This window comes from Microcaecilia unicolor, chromosome 2 (genome assembly GCF_901765095.1).
Source record: "Microcaecilia unicolor chromosome 2, aMicUni1.1, whole genome shotgun sequence".
Taxonomy (NCBI): Eukaryota; Metazoa; Chordata; class Amphibia; order Gymnophiona; family Siphonopidae; genus Microcaecilia; species Microcaecilia unicolor.
Window position 1 is genome coordinate 342,371,982 of NC_044032.1, and position 22,366 is coordinate 342,394,347.

The window sequence follows — 22,366 nt, forward strand, 5'->3', positions numbered from 1 at the left end:
CTTAAGGGGCGCGAACGGCGTAACACGACCGTACCGAGCGCGGACAAAAGAAGACTGGCCGGCACGAGCCGGTTTCGGGCGGGAAGACGGCCGCGCATGCGCGGTGCGCATCGGCGCGCAAGGGCTAGCAAAGGCTTTTGCTAGTGAAGATTCCGATTGGAGGGGCTGCCGTGGACGTCACCCATCAGTGAGAACAAGCAGCCTGCTTGTCCTCGGAGAATATTATAATTTAAATGTGTAGCTCTCCAATCTAAACATGAGCATTTACACCAGCTCTATGGTTGGCCTAAGGGCTCATGCGTATTTACCAGGCTATGCTAGTAATTTCTAAAGAAAAGTAGGTACCTACTTTTTTTTTTAATGGAATCAGAGCTAAATAAGTGTGTTCATGGCATCTTTATAGAATTACCCTTACAGAGTTAACATGAGCTAACAGACACTAATCACTTTTCAAACTCTAAATCACCTTTTGGTATAATAGACTTTGAGGTAATTTTTGGTGATGCTCATGTCCTGAACTGCTGTGTAAGGCAGAACACTGCAGCAGTAAGGGCAATGCACTGGTGAGACAAAAGCTGAAAGCTTAGATCCTGGCAGCCTTTCCCACAAGTCTCACTGGCAGCCTGTACAAATTCATTGTAGGTGCAAACAACAGCTTTGAGATCTGAGAGAACCTCGGCCTGCCTGCTCATGCAGCAGCCACAGTCTACGAACTGGAAGCATGCTCTGGTCAGCTGAAGCAGGTTCTGGAAGGTCTCCTGGACTGTGTCTTGCATCAGTTCAGGGGACTGCTTCCTGCTGATAACCTTCTGACAACTGGATATCAGCTTCCGAGATTCAGCGCACAGTGTATATTTCTCTTCAGAAAACTGCAATGCACATTTGTCCTGCAGATGCTTCAATCCATTGCCTGAAAATTCCTCTATAATTTTTTTAACGCTTGTATATTATCTTGTAACTGGTTAAAATCAGCTGGCAGGTTAAATGTTCTATCCTGTAACTGACTCAGAGCTTTGAAGTGGGTTTCTGATCTCGTAACACTTTCATCTGCCTGCAATTCAGAGTTCATATTGGGACTGTGCAGGCTGAAAGGGCTCAAGTTAATGGATGATAAGCTTACTGAAGAAGGTGGAACTGTCATTGGTAGTGACGGTGATATATTTTCTTCAGAATTTACATTTTCACCATCTACCTCTGCGTCAAGGCCACGGAAACAGGTAGCATAAGACAAATGACAACTGCACTTCTCCACCCTCTCTTTTGGAACCGTTACGCTTTTAATGCTTGTAAAATCCAAAGAGCTGTCCATACTGTTGCTTGCAGAACTATTTTGTCTCTATTATGATTGAAGCAGAAGAATGACTGTTTAGAATGAACTGAAGGATCTTCTCTTGTGGCTCCTGAAATATTACTATGGTGCAAAAAACGGTGTAATAGTTCCAAGAGAGGCTGCTGATTTCTCTGTAGTGTCCTCTCTTGTTTCGACAGAGGAGTAGTGTGTAACCAAACCTGGTCATCATTAAACTCTACACGCAGAGACGATGTATCCTTTACAATTTGGCTATTAGGGGACTCTGGAGGATTATACATGTTCTGAAAAGATTCTGAGCTTATGGGCAAATACTGGCCGTCAACTTCAGGTAGAGCTTCACCCAAAACCAGGACATCAGAGTCAGTGCTTTCCAAGAGGGGCTCTCCTTCACCTCTTTGCACTGAACCTGTTTGCTGACTGTTAAAATATGATGCTTTGTGACTTTTATTTTCTTTAAGTGCAGACATCATGGAAAAGCAAGCAAGTATGCCAGAAATACTGTTTACATCAAAACGCAACTCAGTATTAGAGAAACCAGGGTATTTCTTACCCTCAGCCTCTCTAGAAGATTCATCTTGTAGGTTTTTGCAGCCTCTTTCTTGAAATAAAGCGTTACCACCTTTGTTTATAATACGTTGTTCTGTTTTTTCTGTTTCAACAGAAGTCACTCTTTGCTCACTCTGTTTGCTCTCAGGTATAGAGGAAGCTGCTTCTGGATACACTAACTGTCTGCTTCTACCCTGTGTCACTGGAACAAAAGACACTTCAACACAAGGACTTAAAACCTCTGTCTGACTTACATTATCAAGTATGTGATAGAACTCTGGTCCATCTTGTGCTTTCGCATTACGTGTTCTATTTTCCCTCCTTTTCTGTTCATTTTTTACTATACTCGTCATGGAGTTATCGGTTTCACAAAGTGGATGACTGTGTTGAGAAATATTCCTCCTATTTACTTCAACCTGTTCTTTCTGACTGTTCGAAGTGATACTTTCCAGCCATGACGTTACTTCAGAACAACTTCTTCGCCTCTTTTGGTCTGACAGACACAGAGGATTACAAAGATTTTTGTTGTCCTCTACATCAGCTTCATAATAAGAGGCTGGCTTACTTTCTTGTTGACCGGTGACACGGACAGCTGTAATTGAATGAACAACAGCATCAGTCACTGATTTGGTTTCCATGGTGTCGGGCTCCATTTCCATCAAGCTGGAGGTAGAGTTTTTATTTTTGGTTTCTTTCCAGTGTGTGGGGTGGGCGAGTGGTTTGGTTTCCAGGAGTGCAGGCTCTCCCTCAGTGCTTTGCAAGGAAGAAATGGTTGGAGAGTAAGAGCGTGAGGACAAGCAGGGCTCTTTTTCAATGGTAACTAAAGAGCAGGAGGGTGAAAAGGGAAATGTAACCTGCGAGGTATAGTTTGTCTGTAAGAAAGATCTTCGCTTTCTTAGGCTTTTTGCAGGACTTTCTGTCTCTTTTCCTCTTTCTGGTTCTTCTTCTTCGCTTTGACTTGCCATGTAATTGTTTATAGAATTAAAGCAGTGGGTATCATTCAGATAAGAGAATTTACTTGCATGCTCCATAGAGACACCCTTAGAACCTATAGAAAAAAAGGGTAAAAAGATATAAAATATATAATTAAAGCAGCATAAATAAATAACAGCACTAAATAAAAGGAGTATGACCAACCAACGAATTCCAACCTGTGCTGTAAATATGATCTTACCACATACTCAAAGGATTTTGTTTGGCCATTTTTACTTTTCATTTCATCAAACCATTTGAGAAGCACTTATCAAATGTCTTACATTTCTGATATGGACAAGTCTTACCATGTCTACTGTAAGAATCCAAAACCTTGGAAAACATGCACTACATAACAAATGTCAATCAGGTATGCTCCAGCTATAGAAAGTGGCTTTATTGTGTTCAGCTCAGAAATCTGTCCAGTTCCTTACAAATCACAATATGGAGAGAAGAAATAAGCCTATGTATTACACATCATCATTAACATGGAGGGGCATTTTCGATATGACGTGTAAATACGACTTTGGACGTTTTGCTAAAAACATCCAAAAATCAAGTAGTGAAAATGACCATTTTCAAACCATAACAACATCTATCTTTTTTCTTTGAAAACTGACCATTTCCTAAATGTTGTTGTGCTTAGTACATCTATCTTTTTGGACCATTAAAAAAATAAAAGTCCAAGTGAAAAACTCACAAAATCAAGCCATTGGGACGTAGGAGGGACCAGCGTTCCTAGTAGACTGGCCACAAAGACATCCCAGCAGAACAGTGGGGCGGGCATTCTAGGGGGCACTGTAGTGGACTTCACATAAAAGGTCACAGGTACACATCTCACTATTATTCCCTTATATTGTATGGTGAACCCTTCAAAACCTAAGAAAAATCTACTGTACCCAACTATATACCACTACAATAGGCCTTATGCCTGCAGGTGTCACCTATATGTGCGTACAGTAGGTTTAGTTTTTTTGGGGGGTGGGGGGGCTGACAGTTTCCACTACAAGTGTAATAGAATGGATTATGGGCTTGGGTCACCTTCTCTACAGTGCACAGCACCCACCACTAGGCTGTTCCAGGAACCTGTTTGCTGCTCTAGTAGGACTGGCCATAACATCTGAAGCTGTCATAGAGGCTGGTATGTACCGTTTCATTTACATTTCGCAGGGTGGGAGGGGATGAGTGACCATTGAAGGAGTAAGGGGGCGTCATTCCTTTATTCCTGCAGTGGTCATCTGGTTATTTAGGACACTTTTTGTGGCATATTCGTTAACAAAATAGGTCTAGACCAAAATGTCCAACTTATAGCCCTGGATGTTTTTGTTTTGTTCTATTATGACAGAAAAACATCCAAGTGTTAGGAACGCCCAGATCCAGCCCTTACCACACCTCTGACATGCCCCCTTGTGATTTGAACTCACTTCTGATGGACTTCATAGAAAAAAAGTCTAAAAATTGGTTTTGAAAATACCAGTTTGGACGTTTTTGTGATAAAAATGTCCAAATGCAGATTTATGCCACTTTTAGGACGTTTTTTTTTCTTTTGAAAATGAGCATCATTGATTGCTTTGATCATGCTTCAACATGAGGAGCTGAAATATGCTTCCCACTTTTAGCTGTAATCACATGAAAAAGTGAAATATTGTATGGATACTATGCTACAGTTTGGAGGGTAGGATAAGCACTTAGGTGTCCTTTTACTACAGTGTGGCAAAAGGTGGCCTATGGTAGTGTGGGCACGTGTATTTGGTGCGTGCCAGGTCAGTTTTTACCGCGTCTGGGAGAAAGGGCCGGAAAAAGGGCCTGTGATAAAATTAAAACCAGCACGTGCCTATTTATGGCCTGAACCCTTAACACCATCCATTGATCTAGTGGTAAGGGCTAACACACTACATGTGCGGTGATTGGTTGGCACACACCAACTGACAAATAATGCCGGAAACGCAGCACAAGGTAGGAAATTAAAAACATAATTTGTCAGGGCATTATGGGCGAACACCAAATCCAAAATTACCACCAAGGGGGCAAACTAGCCTGGCAGTAGTCTTGTTTTGGTGCATGCTGCATGCGCATAGAGCCTACCATGCCTTTGTAAAAGGGCCCCTTAGTTCTTGGAATTGTGAGACACTTTTGTTCACTTATTTGAACACATTTGTTAGAATTAGAGATCCATGTCTTGTGAAATACTACTGCGAAACTAGTGCTGAAAAATTACCATGGCATGCTCAAAGTAAAGAGCATGCAAATTCATTCCGCATTACAATATGGCAGTATTTTTGCTGCTCAGTATAAAATACCAACTTTCCTGTCAGTGCCTGAGCGGTGATTGACTCAGGCACTTGACAGGAAAGGTTGAAAATTAATGGCTCTAGAACATTATTTAACGAGTTCTATTACTGGTTCTTAAATATTGCTTTCCCTTCCGTCTCATTGTCTTGCAGTAGCCACTTCCTCATCCTTATTCTTTATTTTTTCTCCTCCCCCCTCTTATTTCTCTTTATCCAGCTACTTATTTATTTTAAACATTTCATTTTAAGTTCTTTTTTTTTTTTTATAAATTTAAATCAATATTTCAAGAATTTACACTTGATCAAAAAAAGTGTTATAACAATCAAACAATAAATGTAATATAATAAGACATATATAATAACACTCAAGTCCACATTATATTGGATTCCATGATCACTAATAAGGAGGAAAATTAAGGTAAAATGAATTTTTTAAGGTAAAATAACACCTAGGTGGACAGGGAATTTAAACAATTACACTCCTTCAGCTCTTTTAGAGGCAACAAATGATGTTAAATGGGAAGGTTCCATGAACACATATTTAACAGAGTTCTTTCTGAATTACATTTCAACTGTTTTACCATTGATAACTTAATTGCCATTGTTTATTGTACATCTTCAATGACACTGGATTGAATGTACTTCTAATTCTCAAGTTGTTGTAAACCAAGAGTTTTTTCACTTTGTTTTATTGCATTTTGTTATTGAAAACTTCAATAAAATTTATTTAAAAAAAGAAAATTTAAATAACAAATAAAAGCATGCCGTAGCAACATCCCCTCAACCCGTGGCCCAACAAACATCCAGACTATCCTGAAACTAACTGGTTAAGTGCTGTTGCAATTGGATTACTGAAATGCTCTCTTTAGAGGACTTAGGCAAAGGGAAATGAAGAGGCTTCAACCAATACAGAATGTTGCAGTTAAGTTGATATTTCAGGCCAAAAAATATGACCATGTGACACCACTTCTAAAAGCTGAACAATGGTTACTGATTGACTGTTATAGAACACAAAATTTTGGTTCATAAAATTAATCATACAGATTCACCGCAATTTCTTTCACATTATCTAATTCCCTATATTCCAAGACTAGCTCTGTTCAGCAAACTCAGTTAGTTGTTCCTTCCTTTTGATAAATTAACTTGAATGTTTTTCGTGAATCAGTGTTTAGTATGGTGGGACTTACATTTGGGAATGACCTTCCTGTAGCTTTACGCATGGAACCTTCTTTGTTAAAATTTTAAAAGGCTCTTAAGACAAATTTATTTCAATTGGTATGATCATATGCTGGGGGTATGGAAGCACAGTGGCTGGATGATACTTTCTATATCTTTCTTTTCTTTATGAATATTGGAGTTCTTTTCTGATTCATGGAATTTTATTGTACACCGCTTTGATGGTTCTTTCTAAGTGGATAATCAAATAAAATGAACCTTGAATATCTACACTTGGCCTGCTAATCAGGGTTTCAGAAGGCAGGAAACTTTTCTGCTCGTCTAAACTCCTTCCACCATTTATCCCATGGAGCTTGCATTATCACAACTGGATTAGAATTGATCAAATTCATTTCCTCACCTTTAGTTTTAGAAATATATAGGTAAATAAATATTAATCTTCTGCGGTCAGTGGTATTTTTAAACACTGGCAGTGGTGGTCAAATAATATCTGGATAGTAACATAGTAGATGACGGCAGAAAAAGACCTGCATGGTCCATCCAGTCTGCCCACCAAGACAAACTCATATGTGTATACCTTACCTTGATTTGTACCTGCCTTATTCAGGGCACAGACCGTACAAGTCTGCCCAGCAGTACTTCCCGCCTCCCAACCACCAGTCCCGCCTCCCATCACCGGCTCTGGCATAGACCGTATAAGTCTGCCCTCCACTATCCTCGCCTCCCAACCACCAACCCCTCTTCCCCCTACCTGCTCCGCCACCCAATTTCGGCTAAGCTTCTGAGGATCCATTCCTTTTGCACAGGATTCCTTTATGCATATCCCACGCATGTTTGAATTCCGTTACCATTTTCATCTCCACCATCTCCCGCGGGAGGGCATTCCAAGCATCCACCACCCTCTCCGTGAAAAAATACTTCCTGACATCTTTCTTGAGTCTGCCCCCTTCAATCTCATTTCATGTCCTCTCGTTCTACTGCCTTCCCATCTCCGGAAAAGACTTGATTGCGGATTAATACCTTTCAAATATTTGAACGTCTGTATCATATCACCCCTGTTCCTCCTTTCCTCCAGGGTATACATGTTCAGGTCAGCAAGTCTCTCTTCATACATCTTGGAACGCAAATCCCGTACCATTCTCGTAGCTTTTCTTTGCACTGCTTCCATTTTTTTAACATCCTTCGCAAGGTACGGCCTCCAAAACTGAACACAATACTCCAGGTGGGGCCTCACCAACGACTTGTACAGGGGCATCAACACTTCCTTTCTTCTGCTGATCATACCTCTCTCTATACAGCCTAGCAACCTTCTCGCTACGGCCACTGCCTTGTCACACTGTTTCGTTGCCTTCAGATCCTCGGATACTATCACACCAAGATCCCTCTCCCCCTCAGTACCTATCAGACTCTCACCGCCTAACACATAAGTCTCTCTTGGGTTTCTACTCCCTAAGTGCATCACTTTGCATTTCTTCGCATTGAATTTTAATTGCCAAACCTTAGACCATTCTTCTAGCTTCCTCAGATCCTTTTTCATGCTTTCCACTCCCTCCCAGGTGTCCACACTGTTGCAAATCTTAGTATCATCTGCAAATAGGCAAACTTTACCTTCTAACCCTTCGGCAATGTCACTCACAAATATATTGAACAGAATCGGCCCCAGCACCGATCCCTGAGGCACTCCATTACTCACCTTTCCCTCCTCCGAGCGAACTCCGTTTACCACCACCCTCTGTCGTCTGTCCGTCAACCAGTTCCTAATCCAGTTCACCACTTCGGGACCTATCTTCAGCCCATCAAGTTTATTTAAGAGCCTCCTGTGGGGAACCGTGTCAAAAGCTTTGCTAAAATCTAAGTAGATTACGTCTATAACATGTCGATGATTCAATTCTCCAGTTACCCAATCAAAGAATTCAATGAGATTCGTTTGGCACGATTTCCCTCTGGTAAAACCATGTTGTCTCGGATCCAGCAACTTATTGGCTTCCAGGAAATTCACTATCCTTTCCTTCAGCATCGCTTCCATTACTTTTCCAATAACCGAAGTGAGGCTTACCAGCCTGTAGTTTCCAGCTTCTTCCCTATCACCACTTTTGTGAAGAGGGACCACATCCGCCGTTCTCCAATCCCTCGGAACCTCTCCCGTCTCCAAGGATTTATTAAACAAATCTTTAAGAGGACCCGCCAGAACCTCTCTGAGCTCCCTCAATATTCTGGGGTGGATCCCGTCCGGTCCCATGGCTTTGTCCACCTTTAGCTTTCCAAGTTGTTGATACACACTCTTTTCAGCATCACTATCTGGATTGTGGCTGATGATGAAATATCTGGATAAGGGCTGGATATTTTAAAAAAATGAAAAAAAGAAATAAGTTCCCCCTCCCTAATATTCAGCTCGTGGCAGTCAGCAGTTTTAAAGCCACTGACTGCCACAGGCTGAATCTAACCCTAATATTCAACATCAGGCTATGTCCAGCCACTGGCATTGAATGTTTGGTTGAGCTGCACACTGAAATTATGTGGGTACTAGTCGATATTCACTGCTGGCACCCCCTTAGCTAATGGGGCAAAGTTAGGACTGTCTTTTGTGCAGTCCTACTTGCCTGGTTAGCTATGAGGCCACCAGCACTGGATATGGCCAATGCCCACATAACTGCTGGCTCCTCCCCACTACTTCACCCATGGATTGCTCCAGCATTAACTTCACAGAGCCACAACACTCAGAGGGCATATTCAGCAGCTCTGAACGTCAAGGGACGGCCCACTGATCAGGGTTTCAGTGGGCAGAAGTTTCTCTTGCTCATGTAAACCCCTTTGAACATCTTCTCCTGGGCTCCTAAGTTTTCAGCTCAAAGATAGGTCCAGAGGGGAGTGGAGTAGTAGCCTAATGGATAGTGTAGTGAGCTGAGACCCTGGGGAACTGAGCTCAATTCCCACTATGGCTGCTTGTGACCTTGGGCAAGTCACATAACCCTCCACTGCCCCAGGTGCAAAACCTAGATTGTGAGCCCACTAGGGACAAAAAAATTTCCTATGTATAATAAATGTAAACCACTTTGGTTGTACAACAGAAAGGCAATATATCAAATCTCTGACCCTTTACCCCCCCCCCCCCCCCTCCACACTTACCATTTTGTGTCTGTATGTGTTTCTGCACCTGTGTCCCTGTCTGTCATACAGTGAGTGTTCCTGTGTATATCAGTGTGTCTGGACTGCCATTATGCAGCACATCTGCGTGCTGGTGGAAAGAACAGAATGGTCAATACGACTGATCTCAATAGCCGGTCTGTGCAGACCATGCTGCTGCAGGCATGCATGGAACAGCATGCCTGGAGGAGACGGTTTTACCAGAGGATATATATGCCCAGGACCCAATTCACAAATCTCACTGATGAGAAGTACCTCAGCAAGTTCAGATTTGACAAGGCAGCAATCCACCATTTCTGTCAGCAGACTGACCCTTTCTCCAGTCTACCAAACCGAGGGGATAGCCTGTGCCAGTACATCTAAAAGATAGTGCAGCAGGCAAATATGGGCCTCATAGAAGGCGCCACAAAAATTGTGAACTCTTCTCTTTCTAATGGGCAACTACCAACAGCATTAAAAAGGGCAGTGGTGCGTCCTTTGTTAAAGAATAACCTTGACCAGGACAAACTTGAAAGTTACCGGCCAGTATCCAAGTAACATCCCATTTCTAGGAAAACTTATAGAACAAACAGTCTGAGTTCAACTCAGTGGTTGGCTAGAAGAGAGAAACTGGCTAGATCTATGTCAATCTGGATTCAGACCTGGTTATGGAACAGAAACGGTCCTTGTATCCCTACTAGATGATCTTCACAGAAATCGAGATGGGGGATTTGCCTCTGTGTTAGTACTACTAGATTTCTCAGCAGCTTTTCACACTGTGGATCATGAAATCATGCTAGCACGACTGACAGAAACAGGTATCAATGGAACAGTACTTACTTGGTTCAGATAAGACAGGCAACAATCTATATTTGGCAGCAACTCATAGACAACATAGGCACTCACCTGTGGGATACCACAAGGATTGATACTGTCACCTAATTCTGTTCAATATCTACCTCAAGCCACTAGCTGAGCTGATTTGGTCAATGGACACTCAGTTCTACTCATATCCATTGAACCTGACTTACCTACAGTCCTGAATAAACCTGTCTAACATCAATTCAAGAATGGGCTAAACACAACAAACTTTGCCTGAATCCAAGTAAAACTGAGCTTCTCTGGGTACCTAAAACAAGTGGATACATACCTGACATCAAAATCTCTTTTGAGAAGTACGAACTCCCCCTCAGATCACAAGTCAGGAACCTTGGAATACAGTTAGATTCAATACTTACTCTGATTCCCCAAATCCAAGCAACCTTCAAGAGCTGCTTCTACTATTTGTGACAGCTATTCTGCCTCTCTTTACATCGAGAAGGTAAATCTTATCCCAGTTGTACATGCCATGATAACATCAAGACTGGATTACTGTAATGCACTCTATAACGGTCTGACTACAAAGGGCCTGCAATAGCTCCAGCTGATTCAGAATGCTGCAGCAAGACTAATAGAAGGTTGCAAGTGATATGACCACACCACACCATTTTTGCAAAAACTTCACTGGTTACCAGTATAATACAGGGCTAAATTTAAAACTCTATGTCTGATCTTCAAGGCCCTTAAAGGACATGACCCCAAGTATCTGAAGAATAGGATGATCCTCTACAAACCTCCAAGGACACTAAGGTCCTCCCAAGGAGTATCCCTAACCACACCCTCTCCAAAATACATTACACGATGTAATACCTGCAAGCGAGCCTTCTCCAGAGTAGTCCCCACACTCTGGAATGCACTCCCTGAAAGGCTCCGCTTAACACAAGACTATCTCTACTTCCGGAAGCAGGTGAAAGCTTGGCTCTTCAACCAGGCCTTTAATGGCAGAAGTAACTAACTTGTTAGTCTCACTCACAAACACAAGGAGTGACACGGGCTGCACATACTGCAGAAGGACATGTTTTTAACATTTTGTATTTGCAGTCTCTTACTGCCCCTGATGCAACCAGTCATTCTGGCGAAACATGGCCATGTTGGGCATTTTGTGTTGAACCTCTGGGAGCTTTTAAAGCATCAATAAAGACTGTATTTTTTCATAAGGTCTGCCTTTTTGTTTTATCTTCCATGCTGGTAGGCAGATGATCTAAAACCCTGCGCTATTCCAAACAGTGCTCTAAAAATAGTGCTGGAATAGCACGGGGCATTCCTGGACCTATGATCAGAGATAATTGAATGCAAATTTAAGCATGCAATTCTCTCTGATCATGGGGTAGAAATGAGGGAGGATTGTGCCTGAGCGCAATCCTCCCGCACTTGTTTGACAGGTCTGGGCTGTACCTCTTAAGCTCTGATAGTAGTGGTTCTAACTGCTTTCCTCTGCTGCATTTATTTTTGTGCTGCTTCTTTCTTTCTTCTATTTAATTTTCCTTTTCTGAAGGATTACAAAATAAGGGGCCCTATTAATAAGGTGCGATGAAAAATGGCCTGTGGTAGTTTAGACGCGTGTTTTGGGCACACGTAAAATCATTTTTCAGTGCACCTGTAAAAAATGCCTTTTTAAAATTTTTGCCAAAAATGGATGTGCAGCAAAATGAAAATTGCCGTGCATCCATTTTGGGTCTGAGACCTTACCAACAGCCATTGACCTAGCAGTAAGGTCTCACGCAGTAGCCAGGCGGTAATGGTCTAGACACGTAAAATGCCGATTACCGCCCAATTACTGCCCGCATGCCAGAAAATAAAAATGAAATTACCGCATGGGCCACGCGGTATCTCAGAACTGCCGCACACTGGATGCGCAAAGGTGCTTACGCAGCTTAGTAAAAGGGCCCCTAAATAACTACGTAAATTAAGCGGTGCACAAGTTTACACTTTTTTCTCCTGTAGATTTTTGTTATCAGCGGTGTCATTAGAAATAGGCGCCTACCTATTTGTAATGCACTGTAGCTGCCTAACAGCCTATAGCAATGTCCTCTTCTGGTGGGCTGCCTGTCTTTAATACTTTCTTACGGTAAGAGCAGAATTGTGTATACAAGGAAGGTAAAATTATGTATCATACCTGATAATTTTCTTTCCATTAATCATAGCTGATCAATCCATAGACTGGTGGGTTGTGTCCATCTACCAGCAGGTGGAGATAGAGAGCAAACTTTTGCCTCCCTATATGTGGTCATGTGCTGCCGGAAACTCCTCAGTATGTCGATATCAAAGCTCCATCCGCAGGACTCAGCACTTAGAGAATTACACCCACAAAGGGACACTCTACCCAGCTCACCACCGCCGAAACGGGGGAGGGGAATTAACCCAGCTCATCCCCACACAAGTGGGGGAGGGGAATCCGTCCAGCTCATCCCCGCGGAGCGGGGGAGGGATACCACACCCGCCGATGCGGGGGGATCTGGCTTATCCTGCAACCGCAACCGCGGGAGGAGCTGACTGACCCTAACACCGCCGAAGCGGGAGGGGTACAAAGCTGCCCTACAGCCGCACGAAGCGGGAGGGAGTGCCGGCAGAATTTTAAGTCTCAATCCAGCCCCGTAAAACGGAGGGGAGAGGAATGCAGCAGCTCACTGTAAGACAAACTCGTCTCAACTCTTGAAGAATCCAATTGAAAAAACTTGAACACGAAGTCTTCCTGAAGTAACTGAAGACTAAACTTGAACCTGAAATGCAACCAGAATATAAACAGTACAGATATCTGGGAGGGGCTATGGATTGATCAGCTATGATTAATGGAAAGAAAATTATCAGGTATGATACATAATTTTACCTTCCATATCATCATGCTGATCAATCCATAGACTGGTGGGATGTACCGAAGCAGTACTCACCCAGGGCGGGACATTGAAATCCCTGACCTCAACACTGAAGCTCCAAACCGGGCCTCCGCCCGTGCCGCCACAGTCAAGCGGTAATGCTTGGAAAATGTATGGGCCGATGCCCAAGTTGCCGCCTTGCATATCTCTTCCAAGGAGACGGACCCGGCCTCTGCCATCGAGGCCGCCTGAGCTCTAGTGGAGTGAGCCTTCAGCTGGATAGGCGGCACCTTCCCCGCGGCCACATAAGCCGCTGCAATGGCTTCCTTGACCCATCTTGCCACTGTAGGCTTAGCAGCCTGCAGACCCTTACGAGGACCTGCAAACAGGACAAACAGATGATCCGACTTCCGGAAATCATTGGTCACTTCCAAATATCTGATGATGACTCGTCTCACATCCAGATATTTAAGAGCAGAGTATTCCTCTGGGTAGTCCTCCCTACGAAAGGAAGGGAGACAGAGCTGCTGATTCACATGGAAGCGAGAAACAATCTTGGGCAGGAAGGAAGGCACTGTGCGAATAGTCACTCCTGCCTCAGTGAACTGTAGAAAAGGCTCTCGACATGAGAGTGCCTGGAGCTCGGAAACTCTTCTGGCTGAAGTGATAGCCACCAAAAAGACTGTTTTCAACGTCAGGTCTTTCAGAGATGCCCTCGACAAGGGTTCAAAAGGCGGCTTCTGTAATGCTCTTAGCACCAGGTTGAGATTCCACGCAGGCACCACCGAGTGCAGAGGAGGGCGCAGGTGATTAACTCCCTTGAGAAAACGCACCACATCTGGCTGCGAAGCCAGGGAAGCACCCTTTAGGCGGCCCCTGAAGCAAGCCAGGGCCGCTACCTGGACTTTAAGGGAACTGAGCGACAGGCCTTTCTCCAGACCTTCTTGCAGGAATGCCAACACTGAAGAAATTGGAGCAGTGAATGGAGAACATGAGCCTGCTTCACACCACGCTGCAAAGGTACGCCAAACCCTGGCGTAAGCAGTAGAAGTAGAGCGCTTCCTCACTCTCAGCATAGTGGCGATGACCTTGTCTGAGAAGCCCTTCTTCCTCAGACGCTGCCGCTCAACAGCCAGGCCATAAGACCAAAGGGGGAGGGATCCTCCATCACCACGGGACCCTGATGTAACAGACCCTGCTCCACTGGCAGCCGCAGAGGATCGTCGACTGAGAGCCTGATCAAGTCCGCATACCAGGGACGTCTGGGCCAATCCGGACCCACCAGGATTATCCGGCCCGGATGCTTTGCCACCCGGTCTAGCACCCTGCCCAACATGGGCCAGGGCGGGAACACATAGAGGAGCTCTTGTGTCGGCCACTGTTGGAGAAGAGCATCTACTCCCAGGGATCGAGGGTCCCGTCCTCTGCTGAAAAAGCGCGGCACTTGGCAATTGGCCGATGACGCCATCAGATCTAGGCTCGGCTGGCCCCAGCGCTTCGTGATGCCCAAGAACGCCTGAGCAGCAGGGCCGTGCCGATGCGGTCAGCGGGGTAAGCGCCGCAGGGGGGCGCCCACCTCTGGAGGGCGCCGCCGCGGTGCTTACTCTCGCCCCGCGAGGCCTTTAAATCTTTTACCTGGTCGCAGCAGCGTCAGTGAAAGCGCTGCTGACGTCTCCCTTCCCTTGCACTCATTGGTTCTCTGTGTCCCGCCTTCTTCTGACGTCAGAAAGAAGGCGGACACAGACCAAGAGCGCGAAGGGAAGGTAGATGTCGGCAGCGCTCCGCTTTCACTGACGCTCATAGGCGCCCCGTATAAGAGGCTTGGGGAGGCTTAGTGACCTTTCCCGCCCATGCTGCATTGCCTCCCCCCCCCAAACGTAGCCACTTTCCCTCGAGGCCCGCTCATCCAGACCTGCCAAGTCCGGAGTCTCCCGCACTCCCGAGTCTGGGCCGGCAAAGTGGGAATTAAAGTCTCCTCTTCAGCGCGAGTCGCGCGATAAAACAACAAAAAAAAAGATGCAAGAGCGGGGCCTGGCAGCCTTCAAGCATGGGCTGTCTGCGCTGCAGCCGCTCCTCTCTCTGCCCCTGGAGGAGCAGGAAGGAAGTTGACATCGACTTCCTGCTCTGCTCCGGGGACAGAGAGGAGCGGCTGCAGTGCCGATAGCCCATGCTGAAAGCTGCTACGGTACAGCCCCGCGCTTGTTCCAGCAGCCAACTGTTGCTCCTGGGGACTCCAAAGCGGTTGAAGCTGCGTGTGGTGTCGGTCCTCCCAGCTGATTCCTGCACTTTGGGTGCGTGTAACGTGTGTTACCTTTGTTTTTTTTGTCTGGACTCGGGGCGCTGCTGCTGAAGAGGAGAAGCAGCAGCAGTGGCCAACAAATTAATGCCAGGTGGAAGGGGGAGCCAGAGGCACTAGGCAGGTATAATGGAGAGAGTGGGAAGATGGGGAGAGAAGGAGGGGACATGGAGAAGGGCTGGAGTCCTGGAGAAAGGGAGAAGCTGCTTAAAATGAGGAGAAAATGGGAGGGGGGGGGGTGAAAGAGGGAAGACACTGGAAGGAAGAGTAGGGAGAGAGAAACTAACAGGAGGAGAAACATTGAAGGATGGGGAGAGAGAGGGGGGCATGATGAATGGAAAAGGGTAGAGAGAGAGACACTGGATGGAAAAGGGGATAGAGAGAGACACTGGATGGAAGGATTGGGAGAGAGGGGGTAGATGTTGGATGGCAGGATCGGGAGAGGGGGTAGACGAATGGAAGGACATGGAGAGAAAGAGGGAAGAGGAAGACAGAAGGATGGGGAGATAAAGGGAAAACGGATGGAAGGATGAGGAGAGGGGGGGGTAGACGGGACGGGAGAGAAGAGAAATCACTGGACTGGACATGTAGGGGAGGGCAGGGGAGAGAGGAGGATTGCTGGCTATGGATGGAGGAGGGAAGGGCAGAGAGGGACAAGAATGGACATGGATGGGAGGGCAGGACCCAGGGAGAGAGGAGAAATTGCTGGAAATGGATATAGAGCAAGAAATGAAGAAGAAAGGAGAAAAGTAAAGAAATAAATGGAAAGGAAGTCCTGGAAATGGAGTTAAGAGGACAGATAGCAGCAGACTCAGATACTGGCCAGCATGATTGGAAAAAGAAAGTCACCAGACAACAAAGGTAAAAAAAAATCATTTTATTTTCATTTAGCGTTTGGAATATGTCTACTTTGAGAATTTACATCTGCTATCTTATTTTGCAATGTATAGCAATTTGTTTCTAAGAATATTGCTGACAATTCCTGTCAGTGTAGCAAGTGGTGAGCGATCATTTTCACCGGGGGGGGGGGGGGGGGGGGGGCGTGATCATTTTCACCGGGGGGGGGGGGGGGGGGCGCCAACTGATAGTCTGCAGGGGGGCGCCAGAGACCCTAGGCACGGCCCTGCTGAGCAGATAACTGCCACTCTCCGGGCTCCAAGGTATGGCGACTGAGAAAGTCCGCCTTGACATTCATGAGTCCGGCAATGTGGGCCGCTGACAGCTGTTCCAGGTTCGCTTCCGCCCACTGGCATAGATTCATGGCCTCCTTGGCTAGAGGGGCGCTCTTGGTACCTCCCTGGCGGTTGACATAGGGCACAGCCGTGGCATTGTCCGACAGGACCCGTACTGGCTTCAACGCCAGTACCGGGATGAACTCCAAAAGTGCCAACCGAATGGCTCTGAGTTCCAGGAGGTTGATAGACCACTTTGCCTCTGCAGGAGACCAGAGCCCCTGCGCTGTCCTTCCCAAGCAGTGGGCTCCCCAGCCCGACAAAGAGGCGTCCATCGTGACGACAATCCACTCCGGGGTCACCAGAGGCATTCCTGCAGACAACTTGTCTGTCTGCGTCCACCAGCTCAGCGCCTTGCGCACTGCTGGGTCCAAGGGAAGGCGCACAGCATAATCCTCCGACATCGGAGTCCAGCGCTGCAGCAGAGAGTGTTGTAGTGGTCTCATATGAGCCCTGGCCCAGGGCACTACTTCCATCGTGGCCGTCATAGAGCCCAACAGCTGCACATAGTCCCAAGCCCGAAGAGGAGAGGCTACTAGGAACTGGTCCACCTGAGCCTGAAGCTTGACAATCCGATTGTCTGGCAGGAACACTCTGCCCACTTGGGTGTCGAATCGAACTCCCAGATACTCCAGGGACTGAGTTGGGCGCAGCTGGCTTTTCTCCCAGTTGATGATCCACCCCAGGGAGCTCAAAAGAGCAACCACCCGGTTCACAGCTTTGCCACACTCTGCATAAGAGGGGGCTCGGATCAACCAGTCGTCCAGATAAGGATGGACTTGTACTCCTTCCTTCCTCAGGAAGGCCGCGATGACCACCATTACTTTGGAGAAGGTCCGCGGAGCAGTAGCCAACTCGAACGGGAGGGCTCTGAACTGGAAGTGTCGGCCCAGTACTGCAAAACGCAGAAAGCGTTGATGAGGAGGCCAGATGGGAATATGCAAGTACGCTTCCTTGATGTCCAAGGATGCCAGGTACTCCCCTGCCTTCACTGCCGCTATAACAGAGCGGAGAGTCTCCATGCGAAAGTGCCGAACTTTCAAGGCCCGATTGACCCCTTTGAGGTCGAGGATAGGCCGTATAGAACCTCCTTTCTTTGGTACCACAAAGTAAATGGAGTAACGTCCCTTGCCAAGCTGATTTTCTGGCACCGGAACGACCGCACCCAGGCGGATCAGATTGTCCAAGGTCTGCTGCACTGCCACAGCTTTGACCGGAGACTTGCAGGGAGAGAGTACAAACCCGTCTCTTAAGGGTCGGCAGAACTCTAGCTTGTAGCCGTCTCTGATGACTTCCAGCACCCAAGCGTCTGAAGTTACCCTGGTCCACTCGCCCAGAAACGAGGACAGGCGTCCTCCAATCTGCACTGGGCCATGGACCAGGACCCCGTCATTGGGTTCGAGACCCTGGGGGAGGACCGGAGGGTGCACCTCCGGGACGGCGGTCTCTGCGAAAGGAATGCTGCTTGGGGGAGAAGTTCCTCTTGAAGGAAGAGGGGGCAGAGGAGCCCGACTTGCCTGGGCGGTACCGACGGGCTTCCTGAAACCGTCCTCTGGAGATACCGGGGCGAGCACTGGCCCGAGCCCTGACCTCTGGTAACCTCTTGCCCTTAGACGTGCCGAGATCGGTCACAATTTTGTCCAGCTCGACCCCAAAGAGCAGCTTGCCTTTAAAAGGCAATCTAGCCAGGCGGGATTTAGAGGCGTGTTCAGCAGACCAATGCTTCAGCCAAAGCCACCGCCGCGCAGAGATTGTCTGAGCCATGCCTTTAGCTGAGGCCCTCAAGACATCATACAGCCAGTCTGCCAAATAGGCCAAGCCCGATTCCAGGGCCGGCCAATCAGCCCTCAAGGAATGATCCGAGGGGGAAGCCCGCTGCACCATAGTCAGGCACGCCCTGGCCACATAGGAGCCGCAAACTGAGGCCTGCAAACTTAAAGCAGCCACCTCAAAGGACGACCTTAAGGCCGCCTCCAATCTTCTGTCTTGGGCGTCCTTTAGGGCCGTGCCACCTTCCACCGGCAACGCCGTTTTCTTAGTCACCGCAGTGATTAAAGAATCCACGGTGGGCCACAGATAGGCCTCACGTTCACTTTCAGGCAAAGGATAGAGGCGGGACATAGCCCTAGCCACTTTAAGGTTCGCTTCCGGGACATCCCATTGAGCCGAAATTAAGGTGTGCATGGCATCATGCACGTGGAAGGTTCTAGGCGGGCGCTTCGTCCCCAGCATAATGGCCGAGCCAACAGGGGCTGAGGGAGAGACGTCCTCCGGAGAGGAAATCTTCAAAATGCCCATGGCCTGCACTAACAGGTTGGGCAAATCCTCTGAGCTAAAGAGCCGCGCTGCAGAGGGGTCATCCGCTCCATCCGAGCGGGGATCCGTCTCCTCCAAGGAATCCGCAAAGGACCGTTGGGAGAACTCAGAAACGCTGCCCTCATCTACATCGGAGGAGACAAAGTCCTCCAAGGCCTGGGAATCAACCCGAGGGCGTTTACCTCCGGGGGCCTCAACCTCTTTACCAGACGAGGGAGCAGGGGCAGCGTTTTGCATAAGGAAGGCCTGATGCAGCAGTAAAACAAACTCGGGGGAGAAACCCCCCAGACTGTGCTTCCGCAGCCTGGGCTACAGCCCTAGACGCACCCTCAACCGGCGCTCGCAAGAGCGGGGGAGAGACATGCTGCGCATCCAAGATGGCGTCCGGCGCGACACTCCGCGAAGGAGCCGCGCAGGAAGAACGGCGCTTAACTTTAGCCGCTTTTGTGCCGTCGCCCAAATTAAGGGCGTTCATGGCATTAACGTCTCCCACCTCAAGGGCGGCCCAAGAAGAAGCCGTCCGAGCCGCGTGGCCGGCCAAGATGGCTGAGGCGAGCAGCGGGGGATGGGCATTTATGGCGGGAAAAACCGCCACACCGGAGGAAGGACCGGGACACTCATCGGTCACGAAACCGTCACCCAACAAGGGCGAATCAGACTTTAAGACCCCCGCATCCCCTCTAGAAGCGCACAAGCGATCCGGGGAGCGACTCTTTGCGCCCTCGCCCTCCGACGCCATAGGCCACATGGAGATCAATCGGGGAACCCCCTGCCCGCTATAAAAAGGTAAAAATTACCTGCTTTCCGCTCCGAGCTGTAACGACCTGGTGTCCCAGTGAGTAGCTGCAATAAACGTTTAAATAAACGTCGAAATAAACGCCTTTAAGGACGTTACAATTTTTTTTTTTTTTTTTTTAACGGAGCCAGCGGGAGGGGGGAGAAAAGGAGGGACCTGGCGCCACCAGGTTTGCACTTGCTCAAGAAGAGCCCTCAACCCCAGGCACTCAACAAAACCTAAAAATTAGGCTTGGAGGCCTAGCCAGAGCTGCTGCTGTGTGTGACCACCACCTGCTGAGATAGAGAACATACTGGGGAGTTTCCGGCAGCACATGACCACATATAGGGAGGCAAAAGTTTGCTCTCTATCTCCACCTGCTGGTAGATGGACACAACCCACCAGTCTATGGATTGATCAGCATGATGATATGGAATGTCAAGTTACCTCTCTTTCAGAGCAGGTATTTCAATTGTATGAGAATCTGCTGTAATTTATATAAGCTCTTGTCACCTCTGGGGTAGTCTCATGTATTTTCTAGACATCAGCTGAATTTCTGGTCTGAGGATCTCAGTTCTTTTTCTCAGCTGAGGAATGAGCTTTCTTTGAGGGCTGATTTCAAGTTCCGATTTGTTCTTCTGTAAGCCAGACTCCTTTGCTCCAAGCTAAAGAAGCTAGCTCCCATTTCCTATGGAAGCTATTTAAAAAAAAGGAGGAAATTATTCTGATCTGGATCAGACCATCATATTTCACAACAATGGTAGTTCAACTGTGTCTCTTATCTGCACTGTTCGATGGTATTCAAACTGAATATAACTTACTTGTCTTCTATTCTAAGCCTCATGGGCTCTATGTTTCATCCTAACTTACTCATTCATTTGCTGAGGAAGGTGATTTAGGATACTCTACCGTAAATTGATATACAATGATGTTTCTATTTTGGATTTTCTGCCAATTGCACAGCTTTACCATTCGATCTGTGGTATGCTCGTGCTATGGTAAACACTTGCATTACTCTCTTGTGTTGCACACTTGCAACTTACCCCTCTGCAGGTTTTTGCTCAGTGTAACCTTCTATGTTATTCAGCTGCACCAATTTCCTGTGTTTAATGGTTGCAGCTGCCTCCTGGGCTGCACTCTTCCAGCAAACTCCTATGCTCTGCTATTCAAGCAATCGCCTGTGCTATGTAATTTTGGCAATTTCATGTGCTGCTTAGTGGAAGCATCCTTCTGGGATGCTTAGTCAAAGCAACCATCAGCAATCACATGTGCTGCACAGTGGTGAAAATCTCCTATGTTGCGTAGTGGCAGCAACCTCCTGAGTTATGAGCTGACAGGAACCGCCAGCCTCCTCTGATGCATAGTGGCAGCATCTTCTTGAGTTGCATGGTGGCAGCTTCCTCCTTTGTTGCACAGTAATAGCAGTTGCACAGTGACAACAGGCTACTGTGTTTCAGGGTTGCATTTATCATCTGTGTTCCACAGCTACACCAGCCACTTGTGTGGCTCACCTGTAAGAATCTATTTGAGTAGTTCTCTCACAGCAGTTCCTGTGTTCTCAGCAACAGCTTCTGGTGTTGCCCTTGTGTTTTGCATAGCTACAACATCCACATCAGCTCCATTGCTGCCATCCTACCTGTATTACTCAGCTGGATGCATTCTGCCACTAAAATACCTAGTTTTCTAGCACCTTCTACAGTTGGCTGAATGTCATAGCTGCCTGAGACTTATTCCAGAAATTAGCAGTACAGCATGGCAGTTTTTGATAACCTATATGGTACTCTGGTTATAGTGGCCTCTAGGGCAACTTTTACCTTTAGGGCACAGATACAGTGGCTGTAGATGTGACACTGATGGAATAGCTGTGTATTTGGTACACGTAGCATCCTCAGGCATGGCTTCAAGATGCACCATCCTCAGGTTGACTAGGATTAAGCACACTCAGGGCTGTTCCACACACAGTCATGGTTTCAGATGCAGCAGCCATAGGCGTGGCTTCAGGTGCAGTGTTTACAGGGGTGGCTTCAGTTGCAGCCTCTACAGTTCTGCAACAGATACAGTTGCCACCTGTATGGCACCAGTTGTTGTAACTTCCTATATGATTCAAGAGCAGTCGCCTGTATGTCAACAGCTGCTGCAGCCAATTCTATACTACCAACTCCTACAGCATCACCTAACGCACCGACCTATATGAACACCCATTATGCCTGCATGTAGGGCACCAGTTGCCGCACTCACCTCTTTGGCATCAGCTGATGCAGTCACGTCTATAGCACTAGCTCCAGCAGCTGCCGGTATAACTCCACCTACATTTTTTCCTGTATGGTACCTCATACAGTGGCGGCCTGCATCTCTCCAGTTACAACTCCCACGTCTATGGCTCCAGTTGTCGTACTCACTTGTATGTCATCTGCTCCTCCATTCCTCCAAGTGTCAGGTTCTCAGGTTCAGAGCCCGCGGGGCCGGGCTCTGGAGCAAACATGAGCCCTTGGGCTGCTGCCGAGGAGCGACAGCAGCAGGCAAAACCCACCAACCAACACTGGGCAAGCACACCGGCAGGGACTGCAGGCACTGCCCAGCGAACCGGAACACATGGACTGGAATCCTGGACTGGAATCCCCCGGACTGGAGGACA

At 47.3% G+C, this 22,366-nt stretch overlaps 1 protein-coding gene across 1 annotated transcript in view; it reads right to left on the reverse strand.

Annotated features, from left to right (window-relative positions):
• Positions 1 to 251: 251 nt before the first annotated feature.
• LOC115462065 (FERM and PDZ domain-containing protein 1-like) overlaps positions 252 to 22,366 on the reverse strand; it is an 84,280-nt gene continuing 62,165 nt past the window's right edge. The window contains 3 exon segments of the mRNA XM_030192109.1: positions 252 to 943; positions 946 to 1,323; positions 1,326 to 2,906. Coding sequence (XP_030047969.1) covers positions 507 to 943; positions 946 to 1,323; positions 1,326 to 2,906 — 2,396 coding nt within the window. The 3' untranslated portion in view covers positions 252 to 506.